Raw genomic sequence first — 16214 nt, forward strand, 5'->3', positions numbered from 1 at the left:
TGCAAAATCAAAAGTGAAAAGAAGTCCTTGGGGGGCACAGATCGCTTTATCACACATGGAGGCTGCCAACCTGTGAGCTTAATCTCCGATGAGTAAGATAATTTTAAATTTGCATTTGACAGTTGTGTTTACAATTGTTCCAGAAGAAGAAAATGAAAGAAAAATCGTCCTATTTTCTTAATGTGTCCAGTATTTACATATAGCTAGTGTACGCTATGAGACCACTAGATTTAGACGAGGTATAATCAGGTAAAAGCATAGAAACAAAATCTGCACTTTAAAACATGCGAAGAAACGATAGCAAAGCCCCTTGCCGTTACTGGAATGCTGAGCTTAGCCGAAGACATTTTAATTCAAACATTGCTGAATCGACTGTTTGCCAGAACATGTTTCTTTTCAAAGCCATACTCTGAAAAGCTCTAAAAGTTTGCCCCGCGCTGACGAAATAAAGTCTAAAAAAACAGAAAAAACACTTTTGTTTGTGTGTACGCATCACGGTGAAAGCCCAGCTTACTCGCAGAGCAGCCCTGTGTGGTTGGGCGAGCAGGCGCAGGTGAAGCCATTTATCCCATCTATGCAGCTTCCGCCATTTTGACACGGGCGCTCGGAGCAGTCGTCGATGTCCACGTCGCAGGCCCTCCCGCTGTACCCAGGAGAGCAGTCGCATCTGTAGTCCGCCAGAAGGTCGACACATTTCCCGTTGAGGCAAGGGCTCTGCTGGCAGTCATCGGCGTTGAACTGGCAGTGCTGCCCTTCCCAGCCGAGCGAGCAGTTGCACTCGTACAGGTTGAACAAATCTTCACACACTCCGTTGTGGAGGCACGGCTGGGAAGAGCAGACTGGAGACCCTGTGCATCCGGTCTGAACTTCCCCCTCGCCGAGTTTGGTGAACTTCGCCCGCTGAGGAGTGGAGTAGCCGCCGGCGAAGGGTAGATACAGGCCCCCCACTCTTACGTTTCCCAGGCAACCAGTGAAGTTTTGGGCCAGCGACACAATCGACTCGTTCAGGAAGTTCAGGTTTCCTGCCGATCCCACGCTGGTGATATTCCTTTTGTCATCTATGGAAATGGTCCACCTGGAGGACTCAAGGTTAGGCGCTGCCATGTGGACGTGCACCTTGTGCCACAAGCCATCTGCAAAGTCAAACTGGGCGACGAGCGACAGGACTTCCACGTTATTCCCAGTCCTGAATTTGACAACCAAAGTGGAATTGCGTAGGCCGATGCAGAACAGCTCCACTCCGTTTGTGGCATGCAGAAGTACTGCATTCTCATCACGGGTTCTCAGCTCCAGAGAAATCTTAGTTACTGGCTCAAACAGCGACCTGTTGGCAGTATATTTAATGGCAGCGTTTTCTTCAAATGTGGCACTGGCTGCACCTGAAAAACAATTCAGGGTATCGTTTAAAGAACCACGTGAAAAGGTATAAAGACGTCAATATGTCCCTTTGACTTAAAAACAGTGTCATTTGAGGGGATATCCACTTTTGAGTCTTTTCTTCAAATGTGCAGTCTGTAAATGATCATAAAGCAGGTTGCTAAACGGTAACGTCTACTTCAACACCTTGTTTTACAGCACAGAAGCGTTCAGTGATCCCAACAGAAAAAACTTACACTCATATCCATCAGGCAGATCCACACACTGGCTGTGAGCAGGACACGGGCTGCTACTACACCACACTCTTGTTTCGCATATCCGCCCCGTAAAATTTGCAGCACAGGAGCAGACAAAGTCATTCCACGTAACATTACAGATGCCTCCGTTTTCACAGGGCTTAGTCTTCAGGAAGAGAAAGGGAATAGATATTAGTTAAATGTAATAAAAGGTCAATTTAGTTACAGATGTGTTAAGTTTACAGATCAGAACAGATAAATAGGTCTAATTAGAACCACAAAAATACCAAAAACAATTTCCAAATGGTTCAACCAGTCAAGCCCTCGTCTTCTTTGATCTATTCTTGACCCTACTGGCCACTTATTGCCAGCTCTAATCAGTGGGTATTCTCCATCAGATGCACGCAGCTGATGGCTGCCAGGGTGTTCAAAGTCATCCAGGTTTTTCTTGCTCCACTGCACAGCAGTAAATCCTGTGGCTGGCCAGATGCCTGTGAGCTTAAGATTTTATCAGTGAGTTATGTGTTAGCCATTGACCCAGCCATTTTTGCTGTGAGTGTCAACTGCAGAAGGAAACAGACACCTAACATTGCATGTTTTGGAGGGTGCGTGCTTGTTGCCTTTGTTCTCCCATGCTGGTGTGAGGGTTGTAGTGGCAGGTCAAGTTCACTGTGTGGGCTGTCCTGTTTTATAAACCTTTTTTAACAACATGCAGGTGAAACATTTCAATCATCTGAATTTTTTGCATGCCGTCTGCCATTCTTATGAAAACAGTGTCATTTTTCATTAAAAGAGTCTGTCTTATCTGTCTAGAGTACACCCTACATTAAGTAGCAGACACAGGAAAAAATTTCAAAGATTTATGCAAAATTATGGGCATGTGAAACTCATGTGCTCCATGAGTACACGAAACTGTAATGTATGTATCTTCCAGTCTTTCGTCATTTATGTCCTGATGCAAAATACAGCAGAAATCTCAAAATCTGTGTTAGCAGATGCATTACTGTATCTTAGTCCTTTTTCGTGGAGAGGGAAATCTAACCAGAAATCCAGATTCTAGAAGCTGAATGATTCAGACCCCTTCTTGAAGATTTTTAGATTTCGCTGGTGCGTGACAGAGGTCAAAGCCTATGTTCATGTTGAAAGCTGGAGTTGCTGAGCAGAAGCTAGCCTCCACCTTAGCAAGGATATCCAGGTTTCTGTTATCTTAATACTTCTGGAAAGCTAGAGTACGCATCTGTTTCACTGAACCAAACCTTACCTGACAGGTATCATCGCTAATGCAGCCTAGTGAGATGTTCTTGGACTGCAGAAGGCTGTAAAAATCACTTCTGCTCAGGTTTACTGTGTTATATTCCAAGTGCATATCGTCAAGTCGCACATCCTGTAGACAGCCCTTGAAAAAGCCTCCCCATGGCTCCGTTTCATTTTCCCAGTTATGGCCTCCAACATAGGCCACATCTCCGGCCTGTACTTCAACAGTAGGGACTGGACTCAATTGCACATAACCAGTCTGAGAATGGTTAAACAAAACACTGCCATCAGCGTGTTTTACAATAATCAGCTGCTTCACTCCACTGGTGATGTTAGTAGGAAATACCACTGATGACGCAGACAGGGTCTGTACATGCAGACGACCCCTGTTTAAGTACAGTGTGAAGTATGCATTCTGGGCATTCCTGAGCTGGAAGACCAGACCGTCCACTTTAAGTGAACGCAAGAAAAATGAGACAGAAAAGTTGGATCCGTGAGCTTTGGTTATGTTGAAGGAGGCATAGCTCAATGAATCTTCCAGACTGAAGGTTGCTGGCTTGTACTCTGTTAGAATAAAGACAAAGAAAACAATGCTCGTTACAGAGGACGAATCTCATTGCAGCTTTCGGATTGTATGACAAAGCTATGGAATAATCACAGAAAACATCCACTTCATCTGCTTCTCTTCAAGTGTTTACACACATTGCAGGAAGAGAACTCTTGATTATATAGGATCCTTTTCGTTTTAAGACGACGAGTATAGAGTGGAACCTTTGAGCAGCGCTCAAGAGAGAGAATTTAAAGGAAATAATTTCTGGTCTATGTGTTTAGTTATCATGCAAACAAATTATATTTTTAAAGCTGTGAAAACGGTCTATAAAACTATTTTTCATTAACAAGAATCCAGTGGTTACATTCTTCCACCAAAACAACTTTTGAAAAGAGAAGTCGTTTGTTCTTGACAGCTCAAGCAGCTTTCAAAAGGTCCGATTGGTTGGATCTACTCATTGATCATAAACGTTGTGAGTAGTGTCTTACACAGGGCACGCTTTGCAACAAGAGAAATCTGCGTACAGAACACTTTGGAATAAATTTCTGAGAATAATACTTGGAATATATTTTAAGAAGAAACCAGAATAATTCTTACCATCTAAGCATTGATCACCATAAAACGGTCGCAAACAATTGCACTGAAAGGTCGTCCACAGATCTATACAGAGCCCATTATTGGAACAAGGGTTTGGGTGGCACCACTCGTTTTTACTGCATCCAAGCATCATGTCTTTGGACAAGTCCTTAGATATGTTCTGAGGTAGCACAGGCCGGGAATCAATCATGAGGTCCTCTATGCAACCGATAAAACTGCTTTTGCTTTTCGTCCGGTTCAGGTAGCCTTCCGTACTCACTCCTCCAATAAACATCTTCTTGAAAGACTCTGGCCTGCGAAAGGGAAAGTCTCCCGGCTGGGTTCTCAGTTCTGTGCAGTTTTCACTGACGCAATGCGGCTTTTGAAGTTCCACCATCAAATCGTGGCGCAAAGTCAGACTCACTTTATGCCACTGTCCGTCGTTCACCTGACTAGACGTATACACTTCTGAGGCAAGGTCATTCAAGACCGCTTTAGCATGAATGTGGCCCTCAGAAATCTCCAGGTACAGAAAGTCCTCCTGGTCGCCCCTATAAAACAGGATCATGTCAGGAAGCGTGGATCGGAACCGCATGCTGATGCTGATTTCTTGAAGACCTGCATCCCGCTTGGTCCTGTTGTTCTCTGGAGCTTCGATGACAATATACCCACGAGAAGAAAAGGAAAACGTTGTTGGAGTGCTGCAGTAGACGTCGTAAAACCCTGGCGGGCACACACAGGTGTAGCCATGATTTCCGTCCACCAGAGTCGGCCTGCATCGCGCTCCGTTTCGACAGGCGTGGTTCTCACAGCCCAGCATTGGTGTCTCACAGTCTTTGCCACCCCAGGGGATGGCACCCTCTTCTGCCGGGGGGCAGCGGCACGTATAATCTGCGGTGCCATCTTCACACACGCCCCCGTTGTGACACGGGCTGCTCTCACATTCGTCGATATTGATCTCGCATCCCACTCCTGCAAGTAAGACAGGGAGCAGAAGAAAGCACAGCATTACCCTCCCACAATGGCTAGACTCAGGTCACGTTCCTAGCGAAACTAATTAAAAGTAGTTTTATCAAGTTCCCTGCAGACACACGTGCTTGTGTTCAAAGCTTCCGCAGCTTAATTACAAATCCTCCGTTATCCGCAATGTATCCACATATTCTAGAGCTTGAATGAAACTTGTTACAGAAATAAACATGGAAGGAACAAAATGTTCCCGTTTTCATCAGTTCATCAGTTCAAAAATGCAAAGCTTCTTTCTGTCCATGCAGTCGAAATACAGTACATCTCTAATAGTGTTCCTTGCTCTCATGGTTAATGTAGTAACAAATGCAGTTAAAATATTACAAAATATTTTGAAGGATTGGCCCCATTGGAAAACATGACTGATTTGTTTAATTAAAGGCACAGTCACATCTCTATGTCTAGGCTTTCCAGCTGGACAGCAGATCAAGGCAGCCTCAAGAGGCTGAAAATGTCTGTATATTTTCATACAGATCCCCCAACATTATGACTTCACTTTTCCAAACCCTTTTCTACGAAGACAGACAAAATTATTTTTCTTACAAAACTACTTTCCAATAAACAGAACACTGGAATTTAACATCCTTTTTCAATTGTTCCATAGAAGACAAGCAAGATTACCTATGCAATACGGTCACACATAGCAGAATTTTGTTTTAAATGTCATCTCCTACCATTTCTGTATAGTCCTGTGAGCACCGCTAACAACAGTTTTCTATCTTAAGTATATTGTAATTGTCCCTTGATTGTGATCCACATTTTATTTTTCAGAAGGGCACAGATTCCAAAGATGGCATAATGGACAGAAAAAAAGAAAAAGAAATAGAAGAGCGCCCCCTGTGGTCATTGCAGACATAGCAGGAGCTTTTTCCACTCAGGCGCCTTGGCTGTGGAAATCCCCTCTTGGAGAACCTGCACCTTGTATCCTATCCTTTGACCACGACTAACCTTTACCCTGTCTCGTTTTCACCGGAAAGTGACGGCTACAGACCTCACAGCAAGAGCACACACTTACGACATGTGTGTCAAAACTGTAAGGAAGTCTTCTAATAATCATTAATTGCATTCATTTGCAGCTTTTCTTTCCAAAGGGTCACAGAGAGCTTTACATTTAGAAGAGGACCCACTTCATGCACTACTGAAGTTCAGAACCCAACCAGGTAAAGTCAATAGTGACCAAATCTAATATTACAGATCTTTCAGTTTGGAAGAGATCCAATAGCATGGAAGAGCAGACATTCAACATATATTCACATAATAGGACACTATTCTAAGAAATTATCCAGTATTGACCGAACAACATGATATTTTAAAAAGTAATGAATAAAACATTTTACCCCAAGTACCCATCTAAAGCTACCTCTGTCATATCGAATTTTACATGTTGCTTTTTGCAGGTGTTTTCAAGTAGCTGATCTTGCAGAACCTACAATACGTCAATTCATTTTGTAATGTGTGCCCAGTGCTGTTGAAAGCATAAATACATTGTTTATCTTGTCAAATTCAGCTAATTTGATTTCGTGTTAGAAAATTTAGAAATGTCAATACTAGCATTGTTCAAAAACTACAGCAACAACATATTGCACACTCTAAATTAGGCATGCATACAGACTCGGAGGCTAATATTGGCTCTTCACGAAGCGGGATTAAAACTGTATTTCCATGAGAAATTAACCAGTGCTCTTCTAAGGTGAAAACATAAAGAACGGGAGGATTCTGCTCAAATTCCATTCGCAGGACAGCAAGCATGACCCACACGCACACAGACCTCCTCAATCTAAAAAAAAAAAGAGAGAGAGAGAGAAACACGCAGCCCTCACAAGATATGAATAAACGGGACTTGTCAGTTACCTGTTAGGAGGCAAATTCCGCACAAAATCACCTGTGATAGCAGGGGTTTCATTGCAATCCCCAGAGACGTTTGTGACAACGTCAGAACGAAGAACAGGAAAAGGACAGAAGAAAAGCCTGAGAGAAGGAGCCCAGCGTGCATGCTTTCCCTTGGTGCCAGTCAGGCAAAAGTGATTAGAGATGAAACCAACCAATACAACTCGAGCTTCCCTCTCTAACACAACTTAGGCTAAGAGCTAATCCGCCTCTGTCTGCCTCCCTCCCAGCTGGTTCCTGTCAGCACTGACAACAGGAATGTTTGTCTACAGCGAGGTCCCACATGATATATCACTAATAATGCCTGGTAGTGTCAGACAGCTTTGCAATTACCATAGATAAAAGTCAGGTGGGCTGGGCGGATTTTTGTGGAATAAACGGAGGGGAGGACTGGATTTAATTTGTTTATTCTGGGTACAGGAATCGATTTGGTTATAATTTGGAGGATAACTACATCCGTGCTCTCAGCTAAAGTCGAGGAGGGATATGCTGTTTTTTTATGAAGAGGGAAGACAATGCGGGGTTGTTTAATACATAAATTAAATAAAAAGGCGACTTCCTTGCTTTCTTGCTGACAGCTAGAATCACCTGACCCTTCTGGAATTAAATGTTTTTAACAGTATATTTTATCGTATTTGTAAACTGTGAACTTCAGTTCACTAAACTGAGTGCGATCCTGTTTTTATTAGGCAGCCCAGAAGTATTGTGCGTGTTTCATATCATCTGCACCTGTTGACAGGTATTTATATCATCTGTATACTACTAAAAGTAAAACATGCATTAGTCAAACAAAATGGAAGCAGTGGACGTATGCTGGTCATATATAATATATGCAGTATTGAAGATGTGGAATAATGTAATGTTTACACCAGGAACTTGCACACAATTTTGAACCCACTGTCACATGACAACTCAGTGCTTCTGGATCAAGTCACTGCATAAAGCTTTAGCAATACAGAGAAGTACTTGCTGGACATCTAAGGTATACAGTATAAAACATACATGAAAATAGCTGAAATAAAACTCTAAGCAGTCACTCACCAGCAAGACCATGAACAAAGTTAACACATGGATTGCCTAAGAGCAATACACACTATAATGAAGTCTTTAAAATACACACTGAATTCTGTACTGTTTATGGAAAGCTGTTTTGGAGCTTTATTGCAGTTTGTGAATACCTCAATGACTAAACCGACCTCTAATGACCTGCATAATCCTTGAGCCCTAGAACTACAATGAATGCATGAAACTGTGAAACCTGATGTATTCTGTCATGCACACAAAATCAAAAAACGGAATGGAGTTCCCTGGGAAACGACTGACAGAGCACATTTATTGAGTATTTAAATATTGTACGAATGAAGTAGTTTGGACATTATATGGAAAATGAAACACTCAGTCACAAGTTGTGGAATGAATGAGATTTTTAGACGTTTGGTGATGATAATTTCTTGAAATAGATGCAATCATAGATCGGCACAGATCAGGTAGATCAGCATGTACGATATTTCCTGTGGAATGATTCAACCCATGAAACAACAAGAAATAAACATTCCAAAAGCAGCATAAGGAAAAACCTCATCGCTGAAGTACTGTTAAAGCTTGATCTTTAATCAGTCCCAATTTAATTTTTATTGGAGAAAAATTTCCTGATCTCCCAGCCCACAATGACACACAAAATCACACCAACATCATTGTTCAAAATCTGTTCGAATCCATTCAACCGTCTCCTCACAGCACAGGCAATTTCTGTGACTTGGCAGGACCACTGATCAGTGGTGGTAAACAGATGGCAAAGATTAGTCCTGCGAGTCTTAATTAGCCCACAGCACTTAAGTAGTACTTGGATTATTAATCGGTAGGTTCATCTCCTCTACACAATTTTTCCTTGGGCTTTACTCATGAAGTCCTTCTCTTCTGTGAACTCATCGAGAACCCTGTTGTTTTCTCCTCTGTACACTGTAAGGGCATGGCCACGATAGAGACCACACCCCCGCCAGACCTGCTCTCAATCACCTGACCAGCTGCACGAAGCTGATTGGTCGGGTGACTCTTTAAAAACCTCAGGGTCAGTCAGTTGGTGGGGAGTGGATGGCAGCGACCGAGAGGCTGAGGGCAAATTCCTGCATATATGGGTTAGACAGGAACGTGAGGAAGATGTGTAGTCAGGAGCTCAGGGAAGAGCTTAGGCATTTGTTTTATTTGGTTGCGGTATTGTGAATTCCCGGTGCTGTGAATACACTGCATTAGGGGGTCTATACCCTACAGCTGTTTGTTTTTGTATTTTTCGACCTGGACCCACCTATTTTTAAAGATCCCGTTCCGACACACGCACAGTTAGGTCACACCACAGCGTGTTTCCGAAGACCTGTGGCTCTAAGCGTGGAGCTCACATTTTCTGTTCTCATATCACACGCGTATTACAGCTCCCTCCAATCCCAAACACACTGAAGCTCTCTCCCTTTCCCACGGCTGTGCTCATAACAGACTTCTTTGTTTTCTTGGTAATGCAGTGACGACACAGACGTCCCAAACCAAGCCCTTCTTTCATTGACTGTATCGACGATGCCCTCACCTGAGCCAAACAGAGCACTTGGAATGTCAGCCTGATGAGGAATTCATCTTACTGTTAAATATTTGTCTCACTAAAAAGAATCGGGAACAAAGATTTAGGCACCAACTGAAAATGAGAAAGCAAGTAGCTCAGTTTCTTTTGCACTTTTCGGTAACACGAAATTCATAGGACGAATGAACATGAAAGCAGTTTATTTCTCAATTAAATCACTGCTCAGACAGCCTATGCTGAACAATGCCAGAAATATTATAAAATCAAAACTACACAGCGAGCAGTGCTCCCAGAAGAAAACCAGACAAGAAGCTTGCAGTCAAAGCCAAGGGGCTGCTTTGGGAACTACTGCAGTCCCAATCGCAATGTACAGCAATGAGAATAACCGTTACATTTTTAATTACAAAATGACAATTCTACCAGGCTCTGGAGTTTTCCAGGTTTAAGGAGCTTTTTCCTTTAATCTGTTCCTCCCCAGCAATTTTCAACAAAGAAACACTTAATACTGACTGAAGACAGCCAACATATGGCACATAGGGCTGGTTTGTTTGGTCCAGATAGCCTTTCAGCTTGGCTCCCTCAACACCCCAGCAAAACTTGTTGAGGTTAATTAGTTGGAAAAAAATGTGCAATCTTGGCACACACACTGTTCGTTTCAGTTTTCAGAACTTATTATTGCTGATCTGCTATTTCTTTTAAGAATTCACCCGGTTTTTCTGGAATATATCTTGGGTTCGTGCGTCTCTCAGATGCCCTTTGATATTAATTTGAAGTAATAAGCTGTTTACACTGTGGGAACACAGGCAGGAGGATTAATTGCTGTGGCAGGAGAGATTAGTTGTTAATTATTTCCTGAGAGCATCACTCATTCACTAATCACCGATTCAATTAGTTCACGTTTTGAAAATCCCAGGATATTTTTCTAGTAGGGAAACCTGTGTGCACTATGTTTTATACGTTTAAATAAACTATGATCCATAAGAGTGTCAAAACATGAAAATACACAATAAGCAGTAATTCTATACATGTAAAAACAAAATTCTTAGAAATCAGATAATAAAATATTAGCATATAGTATCATAATACAAAAGCCTCCATTTACAATTGCTAAACAAATATTCAGATTTGTATGGTAAAAAGCGACTGAACTGTCTGAAAGCATCAGAGATTCAAAGATTGTGAATTCAGTAATAATACTCACTCTTTCTAACGTTAATTTTGTTCAAAGATCGTTTATATATTACATTCATATACATATATATTTCCAACAGATTGGATCATGTTCTGTGTACTTTGTAATTTGTACTTTGTGAGGGGTACCTGTGTACCCCTCTGCTAGTTCTGACTGGTACAGTACAAACACACTCTGCTTCTGCAATAGGAGTTAAAATCCATTTCACAATACTGCCAATTATATTTAATCAAAACTATCAATAATCCTTCCCTTGTTTCTTTTTGGAGCTCCTTTTCTTCAAGTCCACCTTCAAACATCCTTAAGTCATCAACAGAGTCTTCCTATCACCAAAGGAAGCTAAAATAGTCTGCAAACAATCATGAAATAGCTAATAATGGTTTGCATAGCACACAGTTTAATAAAATGCAGTCCTATGTTGGGATTTCCTTGTATTGATCTGGTTAAAAATAAATTAGTAAAATGAATTAGTCTTTGCAAACACGGGCAGTTGAACCACCCTGCAAAAATGAATGAATGTTCTGGGGATCATCTTTGCTTTAAAATGCTTTTTCAAGGCTTGAACTGTTTGAAAACCACCAAATTCGACTTCACTTAATAGCATTCTCTTACAGAATTGTTAAGAAACCACATTGAGGCAATGGGTGATAAAAGCCCACTTTGTGAACATAAACGGCATTAGCAAATGAAAACAAAAGGCCACATTACAAAATGGTAGTGGATCTATTGTAAAGGCACAACCTGTTCATTTCGTTAAACTGCATTAAGCAAAATGCTATCTTGTTGCAAGGCAGTCATCTGATTGATTTCTAGGTCTCATCTGAGGAAACAGCTCTCTGACAAAACCTTATGGTATTAGTGTACTCTAATTTAATCTTCAGTTTCCATTGATTCACTCCGCTGCATCAGAAAAGAGTAATGTTAATGGTGCACAATGAATATCACCAAGCCAAATTACGTTAAGTATGCCAAGCTGTCTACATTAAACAGAACATTGAACATTTACACTTTTAAGAACATGAACTTGAGAAGCTTTCGTTTTTCTCTGATCAAAACCTTTACCAACAACTACATTAGCCTTTTCCCCCTTACAGATTATGTCTCCAACTGCAGTCTGAAGCAACAGTAAAAAACATAAAGACACGTTACAAATGAAAGCAGGCGATTCTGAACATTTAGTCCATCTGGCTGTGAGTAGCTCACTGATCTGAGGATGTCATCCAGCTGTTTCTTGAAAGGAGCCCAGGTATTTGTATCTACAACATAGCTGGGTAGCTTGTTTCAGACACTCACAACTCACGGAAACATAGTTAGATGTTCATGCAAACTTGGTGACATACGAATAGTGAGAAGTTCTCTTTACCTGTGAATCCAGGCTGACATCGGCACATATAGTAATTAACATGATCCTCACAGGTTCCGCCGTTCAGGCATGGCATTGAAGCACACTCGTCAATATTCACTGAGCAGTTCTCTCCTACGAACAGAGCATGAAAACACTCAAAACATTTGCAGGGTCACATTAGCGTTCATCACAGACAAGGGAGCTGCCCTGTTCTGCGTCAAGATGCATGAAGCGGTAAATACAGGTGGTGTCAATTTGATAGTGCCGCTGTGAGGTAATATTCTGACCTTGGAGTACAAATTCAAATGTTTGAACTGCCGATTCAGCCTGGGCGTTTGTCACTTCCTCACACCCGTGACTATGTGCAGTCTTTGTCCCGAAATTTCACGTAGCTGAAAGCTATTGTGTGCAAAAATGTTAGAAACGTAGGACAGACGCGGGCCAAAGAAATGTCAGTGTAAAACACTTATCTTTAGGGTAAGTTATTGAAATGGGCATTATTGCAGGTAGCAATAATACGTATTACATATGGCAGACGTGAGGAATTACACTTTAAGAGGTACGTTATGGAAGACTAAGTTACACGCACATTAGTGAAAAGGACCTGATCGGTACCAACAAGACATTTAATCATAAGCCAGTAATGCATTGATTGGCCAGCAGAGGGCAGTTCATGTAAAAGGTTCCCGCTACATAGAGCTAATTATGCTGCGACATAAAACAGGTGAAAGAGCCGCAGCAGGTGGCACATTCCGTTCACAAGTCTCACAGACACTATCAGATCAAACAAAACGTGTTTTTCGACACCACTTTTAACGCTCTTGTGTTGTTTATGCCGTTTTCTTCCATTATAATTCAATGCCGATGCTGTCAATCGGCGTCCTGGTGGTCGCACAATGTATGAGATAGTGTTACTATCGTGAACAGGATTCCCTTTCTTCTCCTTATCTGACAGCACTATGTGACCCAAGTCCTGCAACTCTTCTGCAAAGACTGACCCTTAGACGAACAAGGATATGGCACATAATATGGGCTGAAGCAGTCCAAGTAGTAGAGAGCTGCGTCAGCATGCGTAGGCTTCCGAAATGTTGTATTTATTTTCTTTTCAGCATGGAATAAACCTTTGCTTCTTCCTTTGCACTGAATATATTGTATTATATATAATGTGTAACATATTTCAAAATTCTTACCTGTGAATCCGGGCTGACATTTGCATATATAGCCCGCTGCCGCTGCATGGCTAAACTCTCCTTCAAACTCCGGCAGCGTGCCGTAGTGATCCCGGTTTGATCGCTCATAGCACAGCCCGCTGTTCGCGCAGGGCTCCGCCGCACAGTCACTGACATCAAATTCACAGTCGTGCCCCTCGTAACCTGGTGTGATACCACAGAGGAGAAAGTCAACCCTTTGTGTCAACCCTGTCTTCTCCAGGAGAATGAACGCAAGCCCCCTGTAGGGTTCTGTGCAACGTGAATCAGTTAGACAGATGCACTTACAGTAGGACTGAGCTCTCGGTATACAGTACGTCTAAAATGGCTGATTTTCACCCACACTTATTGTACAAAGGTGCACACTGCTGTGTGCACGAAACTGTTCAACAGTATTACCATTCCAACACAGGCAGCTGTAATTCTTCACCCCCTCGACACAGGTGCCGTCATTGTGGCAGGGACTGGAAGCACACTCCGGGATATCAATTTCACAGTTATCTCCCATGTACCCTGTATCAGCGCAGAGGCAGTTATACCTGCAAACACACGTTTTACAAGTGAAAATGAAACATCACAAGACATTTTTAAAAAGGGTAATAAAGACTCTCTCTCTCTTATTTTTCTGTGTAAAGTTTTTAAAAAATCCAGATTTAACTATTCCTATTATTCTCAAAGAATAATGATTTTGCAGGGCAAACATCTCTGTGTTACTGTAAAGGGTCTGATAGTCGAAGGTGAGACTACATTACTCCTCAAGACACTGCAGGGGGGTGGAAAGGGGGTGGTCATTTGATGTTTTCATCTCAAACTGAGGTTTCTGAGATGGCGGTTTTAATATGCGGTCTGATCACATTTTAAATTGCAGATGTCAAGTCTGTAAAACGGTTGTGAAGAGCAGAGCAAGCAGGAGTTCACTTTTTTTTCCTACACACCACGCATTATCAATCTTCACAAAGCAGCTCGGTGATTCATTCCAGTGACTTATCTTCATTCTGTTAGTGAAGAAGCATCTGCAAAAGCGCCATATCATGTCATTCTAGCCTGACTTATTTCAAACAACACCTGAAACGAACTTTATTTATTCTCCTGAAAGCTTTTAAAGCTTCAGGGAAATTGCAGCGTGGCTTTCCTTTCTTGCTTTCTTCCGAACCCAGTGTGATTCAGGCTGGTGTAATCTGATAGTGATGAGTCATTTAACATCTGATTATTCTTTATAGTAACGGACTTAGAAAATCTACAGCACAGCCTGTGACAAATGTTTGCGTCCATCTATCTATATGGTGGTCCCCGAACTTCTCTAGATTTGAGTTCAAGGATTATGTGCTGGTGAAGAGGATTTTAAAAACGTGCAATAATATACCATACATGTTATATTATATCATTATACCATTCATCAATCCAGACGTGATCATGTTTCTCTGAAGAGGTTCCTTTAAGAAATCATTTCTGTAAATATATTATCCACTTGTACTTTTGCTCCGTACAAGCATTTCTAGCTTTGAGTATAAGTGAATCCTTAGTTTTGTATATTTTTAAAACAGAATGGAAATTCTGAATATGCATGAGAATGTGTTTCAAACTAAATGTCATTCTTGGGGCGTAATCTGGAATTTGTCTACGTATCCCATTCCTTCGTTTTCGCCGCCAAGGTCCATTTCCCAATTATTCTTTCAACTTGAAGGATTTATAACTACGTGATAAATCAGAAACTTCAGCTCGCGCTTAATTGGAATAACCGTAAAAGTAGCCCAAAAGAAAATTAGCCATTAAAAAAAAAGAAACCGCTCCACGACTGACGGGTTAAATCCTGCAAAATCGGTCTGTTCTGAGCTCTTCCCGGAAGGCTGCGTCTCCATGAATGGACCCCCCCTTTCGTACAGGTCCTTTCTTACAGCTCCCGAGAATGAAAGCAGTGAGACAGAGAGAGGTCCTTCAGTTTTCTCAAGGGGTCTTACCCATTGACTAGATCGGAGCAGCTACCGCCGTTCTGGCAAGGCAGGCTGGAGCATTCATCAATGTCCACTTCACAGTCCAGCCCCTCGTACCCCTCCAGACACACGCAGGTGTAGTGACCCACATGGTCAACACAGGTGGCCCCATTCTGGCAGGGACTGGATGCGCATTCATTAATTTCCACCTCGCAATTCACTCCTTTTTTCGGAAGAGAAAGCGTTTGAAAGAGGAGAAGTGAAAAACAGGAACTGAGCATGAAAAGCACACAAAAAGCAGCCCTAGGTATTCTGGAAGCAGCAGCAGTTAGGTATTTCAACTGTCAAGCCACAAATCAACAATATGAAAGTTAGATTGTCTGTTTTCTGTCAAAAGTCCTGATGGTATTTAAGCAGAACCGATTCACCTACTTATCACTTGTCAAATTTTGCATTAAAACGTTACACATTTTCAATGTTTCAGCATTAGGCTTAAAACATAATATTCTAGTTTTTTGTGAAAATTAGCAAAAGTTGGTTACCCTTTATATGCATATTACACGTATAAATCATTTCAGAAGATGTTCCAAAACCAGTTTCCCAAGTGATCCTCATACTATCAAAACATGAACTAATAATTAATACCTTCATTTTGACAAGAAAAATACCAGATATATTCAATGCAATAATATATTCAATGCAGGGTTTCCCAGGGTTAAAAAGAACCGACAGCTGTTTGTTCAGCTTACTTCTGAAAAGAAGAGGAAGTTGAACTAGGACACATTTGTGAAGGTGCCGCTAGTGTAAGTAGATAAAAAGCAGTAGTACAAAACTGCGAGCAGTGTAGGGCTTTTAAAATTCTTATCAACTCCAACAGAATGCTTAGCGTATGACTATCAGTTTTGGAATTTCTGATAAGCAATGAAGAGGATAAGAGACGGTATATTTTTTGCATTTTGCTGACAAATCACCGTATTCCTATTCCGGTAAATGTTCCTCAGTGAAACGCACAATATAGCTTGTCACTTCAGATATAAAGCCCAAAGAATGCATTGCCAGTGCATTCCCA

General features: G+C 41.6%; 1 protein-coding gene across 1 annotated transcript in view; it reads right to left on the reverse strand.

Annotated features, from left to right (window-relative positions):
• Positions 1-16214, reverse strand: part of crb2a (crumbs cell polarity complex component 2a) — a 39432-nt gene that overhangs the window by 6570 nt on the left and 16648 nt on the right. Inside the window, exons 3-10 of the mRNA XM_069183538.1 lie at positions 15173-15368; positions 13614-13753; positions 13197-13379; positions 12025-12138; positions 4015-4965; positions 2875-3431; positions 1614-1779; positions 515-1379 (exon numbers count right to left, since the gene is read on the reverse strand). Of these exons, the coding sequence (XP_069039639.1) occupies positions 515-1379; positions 1614-1779; positions 2875-3431; positions 4015-4965; positions 12025-12138; positions 13197-13379; positions 13614-13753; positions 15173-15368 (3172 nt within the window). The remainder of the gene's footprint in view (positions 1-514; positions 1380-1613; positions 1780-2874; positions 3432-4014; positions 4966-12024; positions 12139-13196; positions 13380-13613; positions 13754-15172; positions 15369-16214) is intronic.

This window comes from Lepisosteus oculatus, chromosome 24 (assembly GCF_040954835.1).
Source record: "Lepisosteus oculatus isolate fLepOcu1 chromosome 24, fLepOcu1.hap2, whole genome shotgun sequence".
NCBI classification, from domain to species: Eukaryota; Metazoa; Chordata; class Actinopteri; order Semionotiformes; family Lepisosteidae; genus Lepisosteus; species Lepisosteus oculatus.